The sequence below is a fragment of the Lynx rufus genome, unplaced genomic scaffold (genome assembly GCF_022079265.1).
Source record: "Lynx rufus isolate CCGP_SWC_20201006 ecotype Redwood Valley unplaced genomic scaffold, mLynRuf1.p SCAF_22, whole genome shotgun sequence".
In the NCBI taxonomy this organism is placed as follows: domain Eukaryota; kingdom Metazoa; phylum Chordata; class Mammalia; order Carnivora; family Felidae; genus Lynx; species Lynx rufus.
In genome coordinates this window covers 16,887,778-16,904,175 of record NW_025814837.1, presented here as the reverse complement: position 1 = coordinate 16,904,175, position 16,398 = coordinate 16,887,778, and the positions used below count along the sequence as shown (strand labels likewise).

General features: G+C 37.7%; 1 protein-coding gene across 3 annotated transcripts in view; it reads right to left on the bottom strand.

The window, feature by feature from the left end:
- The window catches only part of OSBPL1A (oxysterol binding protein like 1A), a 246,521-nt gene that overhangs the window by 173,062 nt on the left and 57,061 nt on the right, over window positions 1-16,398 (bottom strand). For all 3 annotated transcript variants that reach the window (XM_047086888.1, XM_047086890.1, XM_047086889.1), the window contains 2 exons: window positions 14,226-14,311; window positions 12,931-13,075 (listed from right to left, as the gene is read on the bottom strand). In XM_047086888.1, the coding sequence (XP_046942844.1) occupies window positions 12,931-13,075; window positions 14,226-14,311 (231 nt within the window). The remainder of the gene's footprint in view (window positions 1-12,930; window positions 13,076-14,225; window positions 14,312-16,398) is intronic.

Sequence of the window (16,398 nt, the reverse complement as noted above, 5' to 3'; positions counted from 1 at the left end):
TGATTACACTTTGTTTATGTTCGAAATGAGGAAGATGAAGGCACCAACAATCATTAGTTTTGCAGTTAAAAAAAACTGCTCTAATGTAGGTACTGAAAATAAATTAGAAAGTTATATAATATGCCAAAGACACAGAGGTTGTATTTTAGTCATTTATGTTTTTTCCTATTTTTAAAACTTTCTATAATGCAGACAATATCACCCTTATGACTTAAATACTTTTTCAGAAGGCTCCATCTTGACTTTTATCAAGGACACTTTAACACTTGGTTACTAATAAAACAACAGGATAAAAGTATATTTAAACACCAACAATTAAATTTTTCATGTTTACAGGGATATTTCCTCAGTTTAGACTGATATTTGCATGGGACTGTTAATTCTAGTTACATTGGAATGCTTTTTGAATCTAAATTTTGAAGGAAGAATCATTATAAACCACCACATAGAAAAACTATTCAAGTCTTTGGGAAGTTGGTAGAGACAGTAGGAATGGTACCGTTAATATAAATTTTTGTTTTTTTCTTATTCTTTTAGCACTTTTTAGAATTATTCTGCTTAATTCCCAGCTAGGAAAATAACTTTGGTTTGTAACTAGTAATTAGCAGATAAAATTTAAATTCTGTACTGTAGTTGTTCCCATTGCTCTGTAGTTCATAGAGCCTATTAGGGAAGTCCTTTCCATATATCTGTACCTACCGTCCATTACTTTTAAAAGCTGATCTTTCAGAAAAAGCCTGAAAAGACCACAAATACATGGAGGTTAAACAACGTGCTACTAAACAATGAATGGGTAAAACAGGAAATCAAAGCAATTTAAAAATACTTGGAAAAAAATGAAAATGAAAACACAATGGTCCAAAACCTTGGGGATGAAGCAAAAGTGGTCCTAAGAGGGAAGTATATAACAATACAGGCCTACCTCAAATAGACAACCTAACCTTACACCTAAAGGAGAAAAAGAACAAATTAAGCCAAAGTCAGCAGAAGGAAGGAAATAATACAGATTAGAGCTGAAATAAATGATAGAGATTTTTTAAATTTTTTTTTCAACATTTATTTATTTTTGGGACAGAGAGAGACAGAGCATGAACGGGGGAGGGGCAGAGAGAGAGGGAGACACAGAATCGGAAACAGGCTCCAGGCTCTGAGCCATCAGCCCAGAGCCTGATGCGGGGCTCAAACTCACGGACCGCGAGATCGTGACCTGGCTGAAGTCGGACGCTTAACCGACTGCGCCACCCAGGCGCCCCGAGATTTTTAAAAAATTTTTAATGTTTTATTTTTTGAGAGACAGAGTGTGTGAGCAGAGGAGGGACAGAGAGAGGGAGACACAGAATCTAAAGCAGGCTCTGGGCTCTGAGCTGTCATCACAAAGCCTGAAGTGGGGCTTGAACCCACAAACGCAAGATCATGACCTGAACCAAAGTCGGACGCTCACAGGCCACACAGGCTGAGCCACACAGGCACCCCTAGGAATTAAAAAAAAAAAAAAAAAGAAAGAAAAGAAATTAAAAAAAAAAATGAAAAAAATGAATGAAATCAGAGCCGGTTCTCTGAAAAGAAATTAATAAAATAGATAAACATCTAGCCAGACTTACCAAAAAGAGAAAGGACCCAAATAAATAAACACAAATGAAAGAGGAGAAATACAAACAGTTACAACAGAATATTCTGAAGAACTATAGGCCAACAAATGGAACAACCTAGAAGAAATGGATAAATGCCTAAAAATATATAAATTACCAAAACTGAAACAGTAAGATACAGAAAACTTGAACAGACTGATTACCAGCAAAGAAATTCAATCAGTAATCAAAAACCTCCCAAGAAACAAAAGTCCAGGACTAGACAGCCTCACAGGCAAATTCTATCAAACCCTTAAAGAGGAGTTACTATTTATTCTTCTCAAACTATTCCAAAAAGTAGAAAAGGAAGGAAAATTTCCAAATTCATTCTACAAGGCCAGCATTACCCTGATACCACAACCAGATAAAGACACCACTAAAAGAGAACGATGAGCCAATATCCCTGATGGACATAGATGCAAAAATGCTCAGTAAAATACTCGCAGAGCAAATCCAATAATACTTTTAAAAAAAGTCATTCATGGGGCACCTGGGTGGCTCAGTTGGTTAAGTGTCTGACTCCAACTCAGGTCATGAACTCACAGTTTGTGAGTTCAAGCCCCGCGCTAGGCTCTATTCTGACAACTCAGAGCCTGGAGCCTGCTTCCAATTCTGCGTCTCCCTCTCTCTCTGCCCCTCTCCTGCTCGCACTCTGTCTCTGTCTCTCTCTCAAAAATAAACATTAAAAAAATAATTTTAAAAAATCATTCACCATCAAGTGAGATTTACTCCCAGGATGCAAGGGTGGTTCAATATTCACAAATCAATCAACATGATAAATCACATTAATAATACATGTAAAGAACCATATGATCCTCTCAATAGACACAAAAAGAGCATTTGACAAAGTACAGCATCCATTCATGATAAAAACCTTCAACAAAGTAGGTTTAGAGGGAACATACCTCAACATAAGAAAGGCTGTATATGAAAACCCACAGCTCACATCATCCTAAATGGGGAAAAACTGAGAGGTTCCCCGCTAAGGTCAGGAACAAGACAAGGATATCTATCCACTCTCATCACTTTTATTCACATAGTCCAGAAAGTCCCAGTCACAGTATTTAGACAATAAAAGGAAATAAGAGGCATCCAAATCAGGAAGGAAGGAAGTAAAACTTTCACTATGTGCAGATGACATGATACTATATATAGAAAACCCTAAAGACTCTACCAAAAAACTATCAGGGGGCGCCTGGGTGGCTCAGTCGGTTAAGCGTCCGACTTCACCCGGGTCACGATCTCACGGTCCGTGAGTTCGAGCCCCGCGTCAGGCTCTGGGCTGATGGCTCAGAGCCTGGAGCCTGCTTCCGATTCTGTGTCTCCCTCTCTCTCTGCCCCTCCCCCGTTCATGCTCTGTCTCTCTCTGTCTCAAAAATAAATAAACGTTAAAAAAAAAATTAAAAAAAAAAACTATCAGAACTGCTACACAAATTCAGTAAAGTCACAGGATACAAAATAAATGTACAGAAATTTGATACACTTCTATACACCAATAATGAAGCAGCAGAAAGAGAAATTAAGCAATCAATCCCATTTACAATTTCACCAAAAGCAGTAAATACCTAGCAATAAACCTAACTAAAGAGGTGAAAGACCTGTACTCTAAAAACTACAAAATGCTGATGAAAGAAACTGAAGAAGACACCCAGAAACCAGAAAATATTCCATGCTCATGGATTGGAAGAACAAGTATCATTAAAATGTCTATACTACCCAAAGCAATCTATATATTTAACACAATCCTTATCAAAATACCAACAGCATTTTTCACAAAGCTAGACCAAGTAATCCTAAAATCTGTTGGAACCACAAAAGACCTCATATGGCCAAAGTGACCCTGAAAATGAAAAGGCTGGAAGCATCACAATTCTGGACTTCAAGTTACAAAGCTATAGTGATCAAAACTGTAGAGTATTGCACAAAACAACAGACACACAGATCAAGAGAACAGAACAGAAAACCCAGAAACGAAGCCACAATTATATGGTTAATTAATCTTTGACAAAGGAGGAAAGGATATACAATGGGAAAAAGAATGTCTCTTCAACAAATGGTGTTGGGAAAACTGGAGAGCAACCTACAAAATAATGAAACTAGACCACTTTCATACACCATACACAAAAATAAACTCAAAATGGATTAAAGACCTAAAGACCTGAAACCATAAAAACTCTAGAACACAGGCAGTAACTTATTTGACATTGGCCATAGCAATTCCTTTCTAGATAGGTCTCCTGAGACAAGGGAGACAGAAGCAAAAATAAGCTATTGGGACTTCATCAAAGTAAGAGGCTTCTGAACAGCAAAGGAAATAATCAACAAAACTAAAAGGCAGGGCACTTGGGTGATGCAGTTGGTTAAGCATCCAACTCTTGATTTTGGCTCGGGTCATGATCTCACGGTTCATGAGTTTGAGCTTCACAATGGGCTCTGCGTTGGCAGCATGGGGCCTGCTTCGGATTCTTTCTCTGCCCCTCCCCTGTTTGCATGCTTGCTCTCCCTCCCTCTCCCTGTCCCTCTCAAAATAAGTAAATATTTAAAAAAAACCCAAAAGACAATCTACAGAATGGGAAAAGATATCTGCAAACAACATACCTGATAAAGGTTTAGTAAATACATAAGCAGCCAAAAAACAAGTAATCCAATTTAAAAATGGTCACAGACATATCTCCAAAAAAGACATCCAGATGGCCAACAGACACATGAAAAGATGCTCAACATCACTCATGATCAGGGAAATGAAAATCAAAACTAACATGAGATATCACCTTACACTTGTCAGAATGGCTAACATCAACAACACAAGAAACAGGCATTGGCGAGGATGTGGAGAAAGGGGGAACCCTCTTTCACTGCTAGTGGGAAGGCAAACTGGTACAGCCACACTGGAAAAAACTGTATGGAGTTGCTCAAGAAGTTAAAAATAGAACTACCCTATGATCTAGCAATTGCACTAGTAGGTATTTACTCAAAGAATAATAAAATACTAAGTCAAAAGGATACATGCACCCCAATGTTTATAGCAGCATTATCTACACTAGCCAAATTATGGAAACAGCCCAAGTATCCCTTGATTGATGAACAGATTAAGCAGACATGGTATGTGTGTGTATACACATACACACTCAATGGAATATTACTCAGCCATAAAAAAAAGAATGAAACCTTTCCATTTGCGACATAGATGGAGCTAGAGAATATTATGCTCAGCAAAATAAATCAGAGAAAGACAAATACCATATGATTTCACTCATAATGTGGAACTTAAGAAACAAAACAAACATGCAAAGGGGGAGAGAGAGAGAGAGAGAGAGAGAGAGAGAGAGAGAGAGAGACAAACCAGAAAACAGACTCTTAATTATAAAGAACAAACCGATGGTTACCAGAGCGGGGGGGGGGGGGGGGGGGGGTAGGGATTAAAGAGGGCACTTGTGACGAGCACTGGGTGTTATAGGTGTTGAATCACTAAATTGTATACCCGAAACCAGTATTACACTATGTTAACTAGAATTTAAATAAAAGTTAACAAAAATTAGGCTTCAATGTTAAATTGCTAATGGCTACTAACTTTAAAAGGGAATTATAGGGGCGCCTGGGTGGCTCAGTCGGTTGAGCGTCCGACTTCGGCTCAGGTCATGATCTCACACTCCATGAGTTCGAGCCCCACGTCAGGCTCTGTGCTGACAGCTCGGAGCCTGGAGCCTGCTTCAGATTCTGTGTCTCCCTCTCTTTCTCTGCCTCTCCCCTGCTCATGCTCTCTCTCTCAAAAATAAATAAAAACATTAAAAAAATTTTTTTAAAAGGGAATTATAATTCTTTTTCCAGCTTTATTGTTTTTCATCATTATTCAATGGGTATTATCGTTCTCATGCATATCTTTCTACTTTCATTATACAGAAATGTATTCATAAAGTACTTTTAAATGTTAAATATGGTATTGTTAAAATAAGGGTATACCGTATCATTCTGCAACTTCCTTTAACACTGTTTTCCTTTATTCACTTGACACATGTAGCTCCTATTTTTTCTATTTTAGGATTGCTGCAAGTATTAAGTCAAATCAGTTTATTTAAGTGCATAGGGCTTATCTCCACTTTTTCACTATTTTAAGGAGAATGAAATAAACATCATAGTACATATCCCCTTGTAGTTATGTGGATGTTTTTTCATGGGAATGCATTTTAATTTAGGTTTATACCTCTACGTGAAGCCTTTAGTCAGGTACTTTTCCACCATTCACAGATCTTTGGAGTGTCTGAACCTTTTTAAACTTGAATTATCTTCCCATTGAGTTATAAGGGTTCTGTATATACTCCAGAAACAAGTCTGTTGTTATATGTTTTCCCAATATTTTCTCCCATACAATAGCTTGCATTTTCATTTTCCTAACAATGCCTTTTGAGGAGCAAAATTTTATGACTTTGATAATGTCCAACTTATCTGTATTCTATATCCATACTTGTTACATACTTAAGAAATCTTTGCAAAACCCAAGTTAACTCAAAACCATAAAAATCTAGAAGGAAATAAATCTTAACTCATTATTTTCTGTGATTTTGGAGATTGTTATCCAACTCTTCTAATATCATGTTAAAAATTTATCCTTTCCCCACTGATGGCCTTGACGCTTAAGGCAAATCAATTCTCTGTATTTGTAGGTTGCTGTCTGGACTCCCTCCTGTTCCATAGATCAATTGATTGATCGATCGATCTGTTTTCACACGGTCCTGAAATTAGGTTATATGATGGTTCATTTTATGGGTCAACTTAAACAGGCTGAAAAATGCCCAGATAGCTGGTAAAATATTTCTAAGTGTGCCTGCGAGGGGGTTTCTGGATGAGATTAGCTTCTGAACCAGTGAACTAGTAAAGAAAATCTGCCTCACCAATGTGTGTGGGCATCTTCCAATCTACTGAGGGCCTAAATAGAACAAAAAGGCAAAGGAAGGATGAATTCTGTCATTTCTTGAGCTGAGACTCCTTCTCTTTCTGCCTTCTGACATTGGAGGTCCTGATTCTCTGGCTTTTGGATTCAAAGACTTGCTCCAGTAGCCTCTCTGGTCTCAGGCTTCAGACTGAATATCACCACCAGCTTTCTTGGTTTGTCAGTTTGCAGACAGTGTATCGTGGCAGATCTCTGCCTCCAAAATCATATATAAGTTTATATGTAACAAACTGTTTTTCTCTTGGAAAACCCTGACAACAAAGTAGCCAAGGACCTCTAATTCTGTTCAAGTTGTTTTGGGTACACTAGGTCCTTCCAATTTCCAAATAAAATTTATAATCAATTTGTCAATTTCTACGAAAAAGCCTGAGTTTTGGACTCGTATTGCACTAAACTGCTAGATCCATTTGGTGAAGACACATCTTATCAACGTCGAGACTTTTTTTTTTACGTTTTTATTTAAATTCCAGTTAGTTAACATACAGTGTTATTAGTTTCAGGTGTTACACTAACTTAACACTTCCAGACAACACCCAGTGCTCATCACAAGCTCCCTTGCCTGAGGAGACACCTTCAGAAAAATGTTGTGAAGGTCAATGTCAAGGAAAGTACTGCCTATGTATTTTAGGAATTTTGTGGTTTCAGAGCTCATTTAGGTCTTTAACCCATTTTATTTTTGTGTATGGTATTAGAAAGTGGTCCAGTTTCATTCTTTTCCATGTAGCTGTCCAGTTTTCCCAACACCATTTATTGAAAAGACAACCTTTTCCCCATTTTGTGCCTCCCCTGTCATAGATAACCATGTGAGTGTGGGTTTATTTCTGGGCTCTCTATTCTGTTCCTCTAATCCATGTGTCTGTTTTTGTGCCAGTATCATGCTGCTTTGATTATGACAGTTTTGTAGTAGATCTTGAAATCTGGAATTGTGTTACCTCCAGAGTTTTTCTTCTTTCTCCAGATTGCTTTGGCTTTTTAGGATTTTTTGTGGCTCCATAGGATTATTCTAGTTCTGTGGGAAAGGTTGGTATTTTGACAGGGATTACATTAAATCTGTAGATTGCTTCAGGTAATTAATATATTTAAATATTTCAAGCCCTAATCCAGGAGCATGGAATATCTTTCCATTTGTTTGTATCATCTTCAATTTTTTTTAATCAGTGTTTTACTTTAAGTATAGGTCTTTCACCTCCTTGGTTAAGTTTACTCCTAGACATTTTATTCTTTTTGGTGCAATCGTAAAGGGGATTATTTTAATTTCTCTGCTACTTCATTATACAAATGTGATAGATTTATGTGTATTCATTTGGTATCCTGCACCTTTACTGAATCATTTGTCAGTTTAGGTAGTTTTCTGATGGAGTGTTTAGAGTTTATATATATTCTGTCATGTCATCTGCAAATAGTGAAAGTTTTACTTCTTCCTTACCAATCTGGATGTCTTTTCTTGTCTTGTGGCTAGAACTTCCAGTACTATGTTGAATAAAAGTGGTCAGAATGGACATCCTTGTCTTGTTCCTGACCTTAGAAGAAAAGTGCTCAGTTTTTCACCATTGAGATGTTAGCTATGGGTTTTCCATATAAGGCCTTTATTATGTGGAGGTATATTCCCTTGAGATTTCTTAAAAATTTTTATGTGAATGATCAGATTACCTATAAATAAAGAGTTCTGTTTCTTCTTTTTCAGTCTGAATACTTTTTCTTTCTTTTTATTTATTTTTTTGCTTTATTGCATTAGCTAAGACTTCCAATACAGTGTTATTAGGAACAGAGAGGGGAAGGTAAATCTAGTCCCTGTAACTGTATTATGGCCAAAAACAGAAACCTCTCCTGATGCTTTAAAGTTTATATTGCACTTTTAGGTTTAAACCAGCTGGAATTTAGTATCCAATATGCAACAGGTGTCTAAAATGACCTAGTACTATGTGGCTCGCTATTTGCGCCAGGATTGTTTACTCAGTTCTTTCCTCATCCACTTATCATGCCACCTTTGTCATCTGTCAAGTTCTCATATGTACATGTTTTAACTTCCAAACTATCTGGTCTGTTCACCTTAATCTACCCTGAACCAATACCTCACTCAGTGATCCTATCCATTCTATTATTTTAAATAATTTTACATCCTGAAAATTCCCAAATTTATCTCCACCCAGACCTCTCTTCTAAACACAAACTTCTATACCCGACTGTCTCACTTGAATTGTAGAATAGGATTTCAAATTTTTTATACCTTAAAAACCAAACTCCTAATTCTTAGCCATTGCTAGCCTACCCTTCCCTGCAGTCTCACCCTTCGTAGTAACTGGAAATTCCATTTTTTCAGGTCCTCGACTCAAACACTGTAGAGTCACCCTCAATTCCAGTCTTTCTCTCACACCTCATGTATCTAAGCCATCAGAAAATCCTGACCACTCTGCCTTCAAATTATGTTTAAAAAAATCTAGCCATTAACAACCATTTTTACTGCCACTATCCTGATCCAAGCCAATTTCCTCTCACCTGAATAGCCTAACTGATTCCCTCCTAGGATCTATTTTCACAACAATCAGCGATCACTTTTCAGGACCTACACCTGACCATATCACTGCTGCATCCTAAACCCTCCTATACCTTCCCATCTCACACAGAGTAAAAGCCACAATTCTTACAATAACCCACAAAGCCTTTCTTCATCCATGTCCCTCGGCCTCTTTAACCTCCTCCAACTGCCCTCCTCCTCTCACTCTACTCTGGACATACTGGTTGGCTTTTCATGACACACATCATATACACTCTCTGCCTCCTCTGCTTGGGACCATCCTCACTGCCCAGATACTGACACTGCTTGTTCCTTCACTTAAGAGTCGTAATTACCATTCTAACAGAGATTCTCCTGCCATCTTTCACAAAGCAGCAATGATCTATACACCCAACACACTCTCAATTCTCCTCCCTTGCCTCCCCCCCGCCCCCCAGCACCAATCTCATCTGACATATTTTTTTTTTTATTGGCCCTCTCCTATTATAACGTAAGCTCCATGAAAGCAGGGATTTTTTTTCTTCACCGCTCTAGATCCCTAGCCCCTGGAATAGTAACTAGCATATAAACACTTTGTTGAATAAATGTTTTACATCCCATAGGTTCATTAGTCTTTTTATCCAGCAGGACAACTCCCCCTGCTCCTCTTCCATTTTAAAATTCACTACACTGGACTTTTCTATATAAATGAGAGTTAGCTAGTCAAGACCTATGAAAACCCTTTGAAGGTTCTGGCTGGGATTGCTTTGAATTAACTTGGAGAGAACTGTTAGCTTTTTGATGTTGAGTTCCCCTTCCCCCAAACATGGCCGGTCTCTCCATTTTTTGGTCTTCTTTTAGGTCTTCAGTTGTGTTGGTAATTGCTGCCATAAAAAACCAAGCATCCTTTATCAAATATGTTCCCTTTTTTGCTGTTACCAAAGCATTGCTTTTTTGAAAAAATTACATTTTCTGTCACAATTAAATCTTCAAGCTCCTTTTCTATTGCCTTAGTCCTCCTTAACTTTACAAACATGCTTAAATCTCTCTGCCTAAAACATCTTCCTCTTGGCCACAGAACCATTCCTTCTGTTCTTAAATACTGCAGAGAAGCAGTGCTGCCTCAGCTTCCTCATTTCCTACTCTATCCTTAACCACGCATCTAGCTGTTACTCAACCACCAGCGGAAACCACCCTTTCAGAAAGGACCCCTGGGCACTGAGTCACTGAATTCCACAGCCTTGCCTCAGTGTTTATATCTTCTTCAGTCTAAGTTGCACATGACAATGAATACACCCCACCCCTTCACTCCACATTTTATGTCTTCCGTTGGCTCCATGGAACTTGTATTTCCCTCACAGCTCCTGAGTGCTCCCCCTTCACTATTCCCCGGTTTCTCTTATTCCAGGAAGAACTTATATCTATCCTAGAGATACAGGGAAAGCCTCTCTGGCGAAAATAGTTTGACCTAACTCTTAGAGTGAGACTAGGGCTTACCACATGGACAAGTAGGAAAAGGACATTTCCAGCAGAGAAAAAAGCATACGCAGGTTGGGGACAGCATGGTTAACCAGAGACTCAACACTTTGTTATGTCTAGAGCTTTTATATCCAATACAATAGACACTAATCACATGTGGTTATTCAGTACTTGAAATGTGGCTAGTTCAAACTGAGATGTTGTGTAAAACACATGCCAGATTTCAAAGACTTAATATCAAAAAGGGGATGTAAAATCTCAGTATTTTCATTGATTACGTGTTAACATATTTTGAATAAATTGCTTTAAATAAAATACATTATTAAAATTAATTTCATCAGTTTCTTTTTACTTTTTAAATGTGGCTACGAGAAAACTTAAAATTATATACGTGGCTCTCATTATCCATCTATTGCATAGTGCCGGTCTACAGCATGTGGGCCAAAAGAAGGGAAGAGAGCAGAAAATTCGATCATTAATTTTCTTTTTCCTTTCTACTCCCACTGATGTCAATAAAAATTCAGGCCCCAATTAAAGCACCTCCTCTCTCCACTGCTCACCTATTTATCATGATCCCCTGAACTTCCAAATTAAGGGGTAAAATAGTCTGCCATATTAAGGTTTTCCACTATGCAAGCCTAATCTGCATTTACAGGATTATCTGGTACTGCCCCCCTTCATGTGTATGGATATGCCAAACTGAGGATGTCACCTAAAACTTTACTTGAATTTTTTTATCTTAATGCCTTTGCTCATAATCTCTCTGCTTAGAATGTCCTTTCCAAAATTTAATGATATTCTGTTTATATTTAAAAAGAAAAAAAATACAGTGGGACCTTTGTTAGAGATACAAGTATCTAGAGGAATTAAAAATCCTAGTACGACTTCAGAGTCTGTATTAAATATCTATTCCTTCACGAAGCCATCTCTAACTACTCAAATCTTCAACAAACACGCAACATGTAGAAGGTGTGTGCTACACATTACTCTAGGTCCTAGGAAAACTAGACAGGAGAATATCAGCCCCGCCTTTAGGAATTCAGTCTCATGAGATACAGCTATATAAATCAACAACTACCATGGAGTGTGATTTAGGAAACAATGGAGGTGAGCACAGGGTCCTTCCTGGTGGACTACTAACAAGTCAAGTCCTAATCCAGGTTGATGGTAGGCAGGGGGAAGCATCCTGAATAGTGATAATGGCCCTAATGCGATGTTCCCCCTTTGAATACCCGAGACACCTTTTGTAGCTTCTCTTGGGGTTATCTGATCCCATCTCTGATACTGTTATGCATAGAGTCAACACTCATTACCGTACATTTTTTTTTTTTAATTTTTTTTTTCAACGTTTATTTATTTTTGGGACAGAGAGAGACAAGAGCATGAACGGGGGAGGGGCAGAGAGAGAGGGAGACACAGAATCGGAAACAGGCTCCAGGCTCTGAGCCATCAGCCCAGAGCCTGACGCGGGGCTCGAACTCACGGACCGCGAGATCGTGACCTGGCTGAAGTCGGACGCTTAACCGACTGCGCCACCCAGGCGCCCCTCATTACCGTACATTTGATATTTGCAGATTTGCCTATTGCTAAAATTTATCTGTAACCTCAAAATCAATACTTATCGCAATTTCTCAGTCATTCACAGGCACGTCAAAAGTGGTGAAAAATTTGAGTCTTCTCAGGCGCATATTCCCCAGCTGAGTTAGAAAAAGGTGATGCTCTGCCTGTTTCAGCTCTCATAGGTAAACAAATGTCCACATCATAGTCTATCCAGGGCCGCATTTTCACATTTTGTTTGCTTTTTGTTGGTGACTTCACGATTGAAACTGGCTGCCAAACATAGTACTGAATTATTATATAGTGTTGTTCCTAAGTGTAAGAGGGCTGTGATATGCTTTATGGAGAATATATGTGTAGCAGACAAGCTCTATTGAGGCATGAATGACAGTGCTGTTGGCAGTAAGCTCTGTTAATGGATTAACAATATATATTAAAGGTGTTTTTAAATAGAAATACACACATAAACAAGGGTATGTATTAATCAGTATAAAAATGTTGTGACCAGAACCTCTCAAGAACCCAACTCTTTTTCCCCCAGGAGTTAAATAACACGAATCAACTGTACTCTCTTTCCTCGAGGGAGTAACTCTATCTTAATCACAACTTCCTCCTAAGGAATAGGTATTATTATATAGTTAACTCTTAACTAAGAAGGAAATTAGTAAGTTTTTTTCTTTTGTGTGAATGCCTGGACTTCAAAATTAAGTAGGGGCCATATAGTTTAACAAAGGCTGGATCCTAACATAAAACAATTTTATATGGCATTAACTTATTTTTATAGTTCCAAAATGACCAACAATGGCTTTTACCAACATGCTTACCATTTTTGTTCTTCAAATTTGGGTCTGCTCCACTTTTTAGAAGCTTTAAGGCACATTGCTTATGAGCCCGGTAAGCTGCACAGTGCAAGGGTGTATTTCCTAACTGATCCGAACAATTAACATCAGGAGGATTGGGCCTGTTGAGCTAATGAAAAATGCAATGCAGAATTATATATCAAAGATGGATTTTCTCCCTTAAAACACAGGAAGGTGTAACTGATGTTCAGGTGGACCCTCCAACTATAGAACCAGGTGAACACCAGAGCTCTAGGATGCTAGACAGTCAGTGGCTTCTTGTTCCCTAAAACCAGCAAATCTATGTCACTTGCCATGCTCGTCCTCAAGGTGCCATGAAATCTTGGGTCCCACATTCCCCTGACAACAGACACCACACACTACACCAGTGCCACCCCACCCACTCCTGGACATTAAGATTTCACTAAGATTGGCTCACTTATACCCATTTTGTGATTCATACTTGTGACAGCAAAAATATACACCAGTCTACCACAGACAGTCATTCAGAAGAGTTAAAACCATAAAGGTTAAATGTGTTAAAGTTCTACTGAATTTGTTGTTCCCAACTGACTATTTTAAAAACTTCTTTATACAGTCTCCATTTCACAAAGATTAAAAAATGTTTTAGGTACTTTACTTGGAAACCAAAGAGGTCTCTTCAAATGAAAAGGCTGAAATAACTTTAAAGCAAATGGCAATGCTTCATTCTTCAATTTAGAACAAATTTAGTTCCATGTTTAATGAGACTACGTGGGAAATAGAAACTGGAAAGTAGGTCTCCAAAAGGAAAAAAAAAATGGGTAAAGCTTTCAATCTGTTCTGACATGATATGAATATTCCCAAGTATTATCACATATTTGTATGTTACTTTCTAAAAGTGTAGCATACCCTTCAGAAATGATTGCTTATCAGAATTAGAGAAACTTGTTCCTTTATAGGATCTTACATATTATGTTTCAATTTAAATTGGCTTAATTTGAAAAAAAAAAAAAAAACAATTGTCTTACATAATGTATTCGCCTTGAAAAATCAGATTCTTAATTTATCAGATTTTCACAGTAGGGAGTGGGGACATAAATCACAAATTCATAGAAAACAATCCTTAAAATGTATCTTGCTTAAACTATTATATGCCAAGTGCTTTCAGATATTTAAGGACTTTTGTACTACTATTATAATCTCAAGTATTTTAGCCCCGCAATTTGACTACATTATGAAGTGTTAACGTAAAGTTACAATTTTCCTGAAGGGTAAAGAACTAAGACATGTTGTTTTACCAGAGCTAGGAGTTCTGCTGTTCTGCCTTCTCTCGCTGCTGCTAAAAGTTCTTCTTCAAGCTTTCTTTGTTGAGTCCTTTCTACAGCTGCAAAAGGAAAGTATATGTTACTCTACTTCTAGTCAGAATCCTATTAGCAACATCATTAACAGGATGTATGAATAAAGTGACTGTGGGGAAAAAGTCACAATATTTTGAATTATAATTCAAATATAGTTAAAGACTTATTGTTATTCTCACTGCCTTGAGTTTCAGATAAGGGAGTTCAACTCCTTTTAGGTTCATATGAATTTATGTTTTCAATTCAGAAGTCTAAGTATCTTACTATAACACCCATCACAGATAATTATGAATTACTTTTGCATGCTGAAATACTATTACACATCTGCCTTGATAAATTGGAGAGTAGCACTCACACCTTCTAGAACCTTAGAATCTGTTAAAAATAACAATAAGAAACAGCACTGGTAGAAGATGTACAAACCATGTAAGTAGATCTATACATACGTATATACTTCCACCTAATAGAAGACTTACTTTAACAAATTCTATAGCACCTAGTATATGCCAAGTACTATTCAAAGCACTTTAAAAATAACTTCCAGTTATAAAATAAATAAGTCCCAGAGATGGAAAAAATACAGCATACAGGATGAGGCCAGTATTTTAGTAATACTGCATGCTGACAGGTAACTACACTTACCACGGTGAACACTGCATAAAACATAAAAATCAAATCACTTTGTTACATACCTGAAACTAACAAAACACGGTAGGTCATCTATACTTCAATATTAAATTTTGAAAAAAATATATTAGCTCATTAAATCCTCATAACTATGCTATGAAGTAGGTGTTACTATTATTCTGATTGTACAGATGAAGAGACTGAGGCACTAAGAGGTTAAGGAATTAAACTAAGGTCACACAGCTAGGAAATGGAGGAGCTGGGATCTGAACTTGTGCAGGCTGGTTCCAGAGACCATGCTCTTACCACTATTCTATCCTGCTTCTTAAATCACACTTGCACAGAAAGAGAACAGGCAATTTGATTTAAGAAACTGCAATATGCAATAAGGTCTCTTTTTGCTAGATTTGAATTCTGTTCTGGCTTAAAAAAAACAATTTCACAGGAAGGCTCAGTAACCTCACTTAAAACATGTGCATAATATCCTTTGCAAAGGCTGCAAGGGAGAAACTATAAAAGGTTTTCTCAGGTCTTCCTGGCTGAAGTAAGGTCACGGACTTAAAAGCAGGTTGGGGAGCCAAGTGACTGGGGAAACACTATGAATGCGATCGTGGATACAGCCATAGCTAGAACTGGTTTAGCTTTAAGAAAAGATTGACAGTCCTAACATACCATCATCTTCTATTCTCACATTTCTATTTCCACACCCAGACTCCCTCCTCACCTCAAAGGAAGGCACCCAAGCCTCTGCATAAGCTCTCAATGGCTGCTTCTTTTGCTGCGATTCACACTCTTCAGTGTTTCCTCTTACTGGTCCTGGGGCTACTGCACCATGAGCTCTGAGAACAGTCACATTCCTATCCCTCTTGTATGTACTTCTACTCCTGCATGTGTTACCCAGAGCTGTAAGTTATCGCTAGCAGTCAGGTACTGTTCTTACTCTTCTGTGTATCCTAGCCATTTATGACAGTGTCTGGCACGACGTGTATTTGGTCAATAAATATTTACTAAATAATCAAACAATGCTTAATCATGTTGGTTCTAGACTTCATGGAAAAGAGGTAAAGGGTACCCTAATGTTTCTTTTTAGATTGCCTAGATTCATAAATGAAGGAAAATGGGGTTTTGGAGTTGCAAACACTGCATATATTCCTGTCCTCTGTTCATTAAAGACACTGAAAGATTATTGACGCAGCCAATGAAAAGGAAAAATTCCAGCTGGGGAGATGAGGCTTCCAGAGTGCTGGTAACATTCTGTTCCTTGATCTGTTGCTTACATTGATGTGTTCTGTTTGTGAAAATAGTGAGCTGTACATTAATTATGTATGCTTTTATCCATATATTTTATACCTCAATAAATGTTTTCAAAGGAAATATTCCATTCAAAAAATTCATTTGTCCTATAAATTTTAATTCAATTTTATTTTTTAAGTAAGTTTATTTTTGAGAGAGAGCGAGCAAGCACATGTGCAAGCAAGGGAGGGGC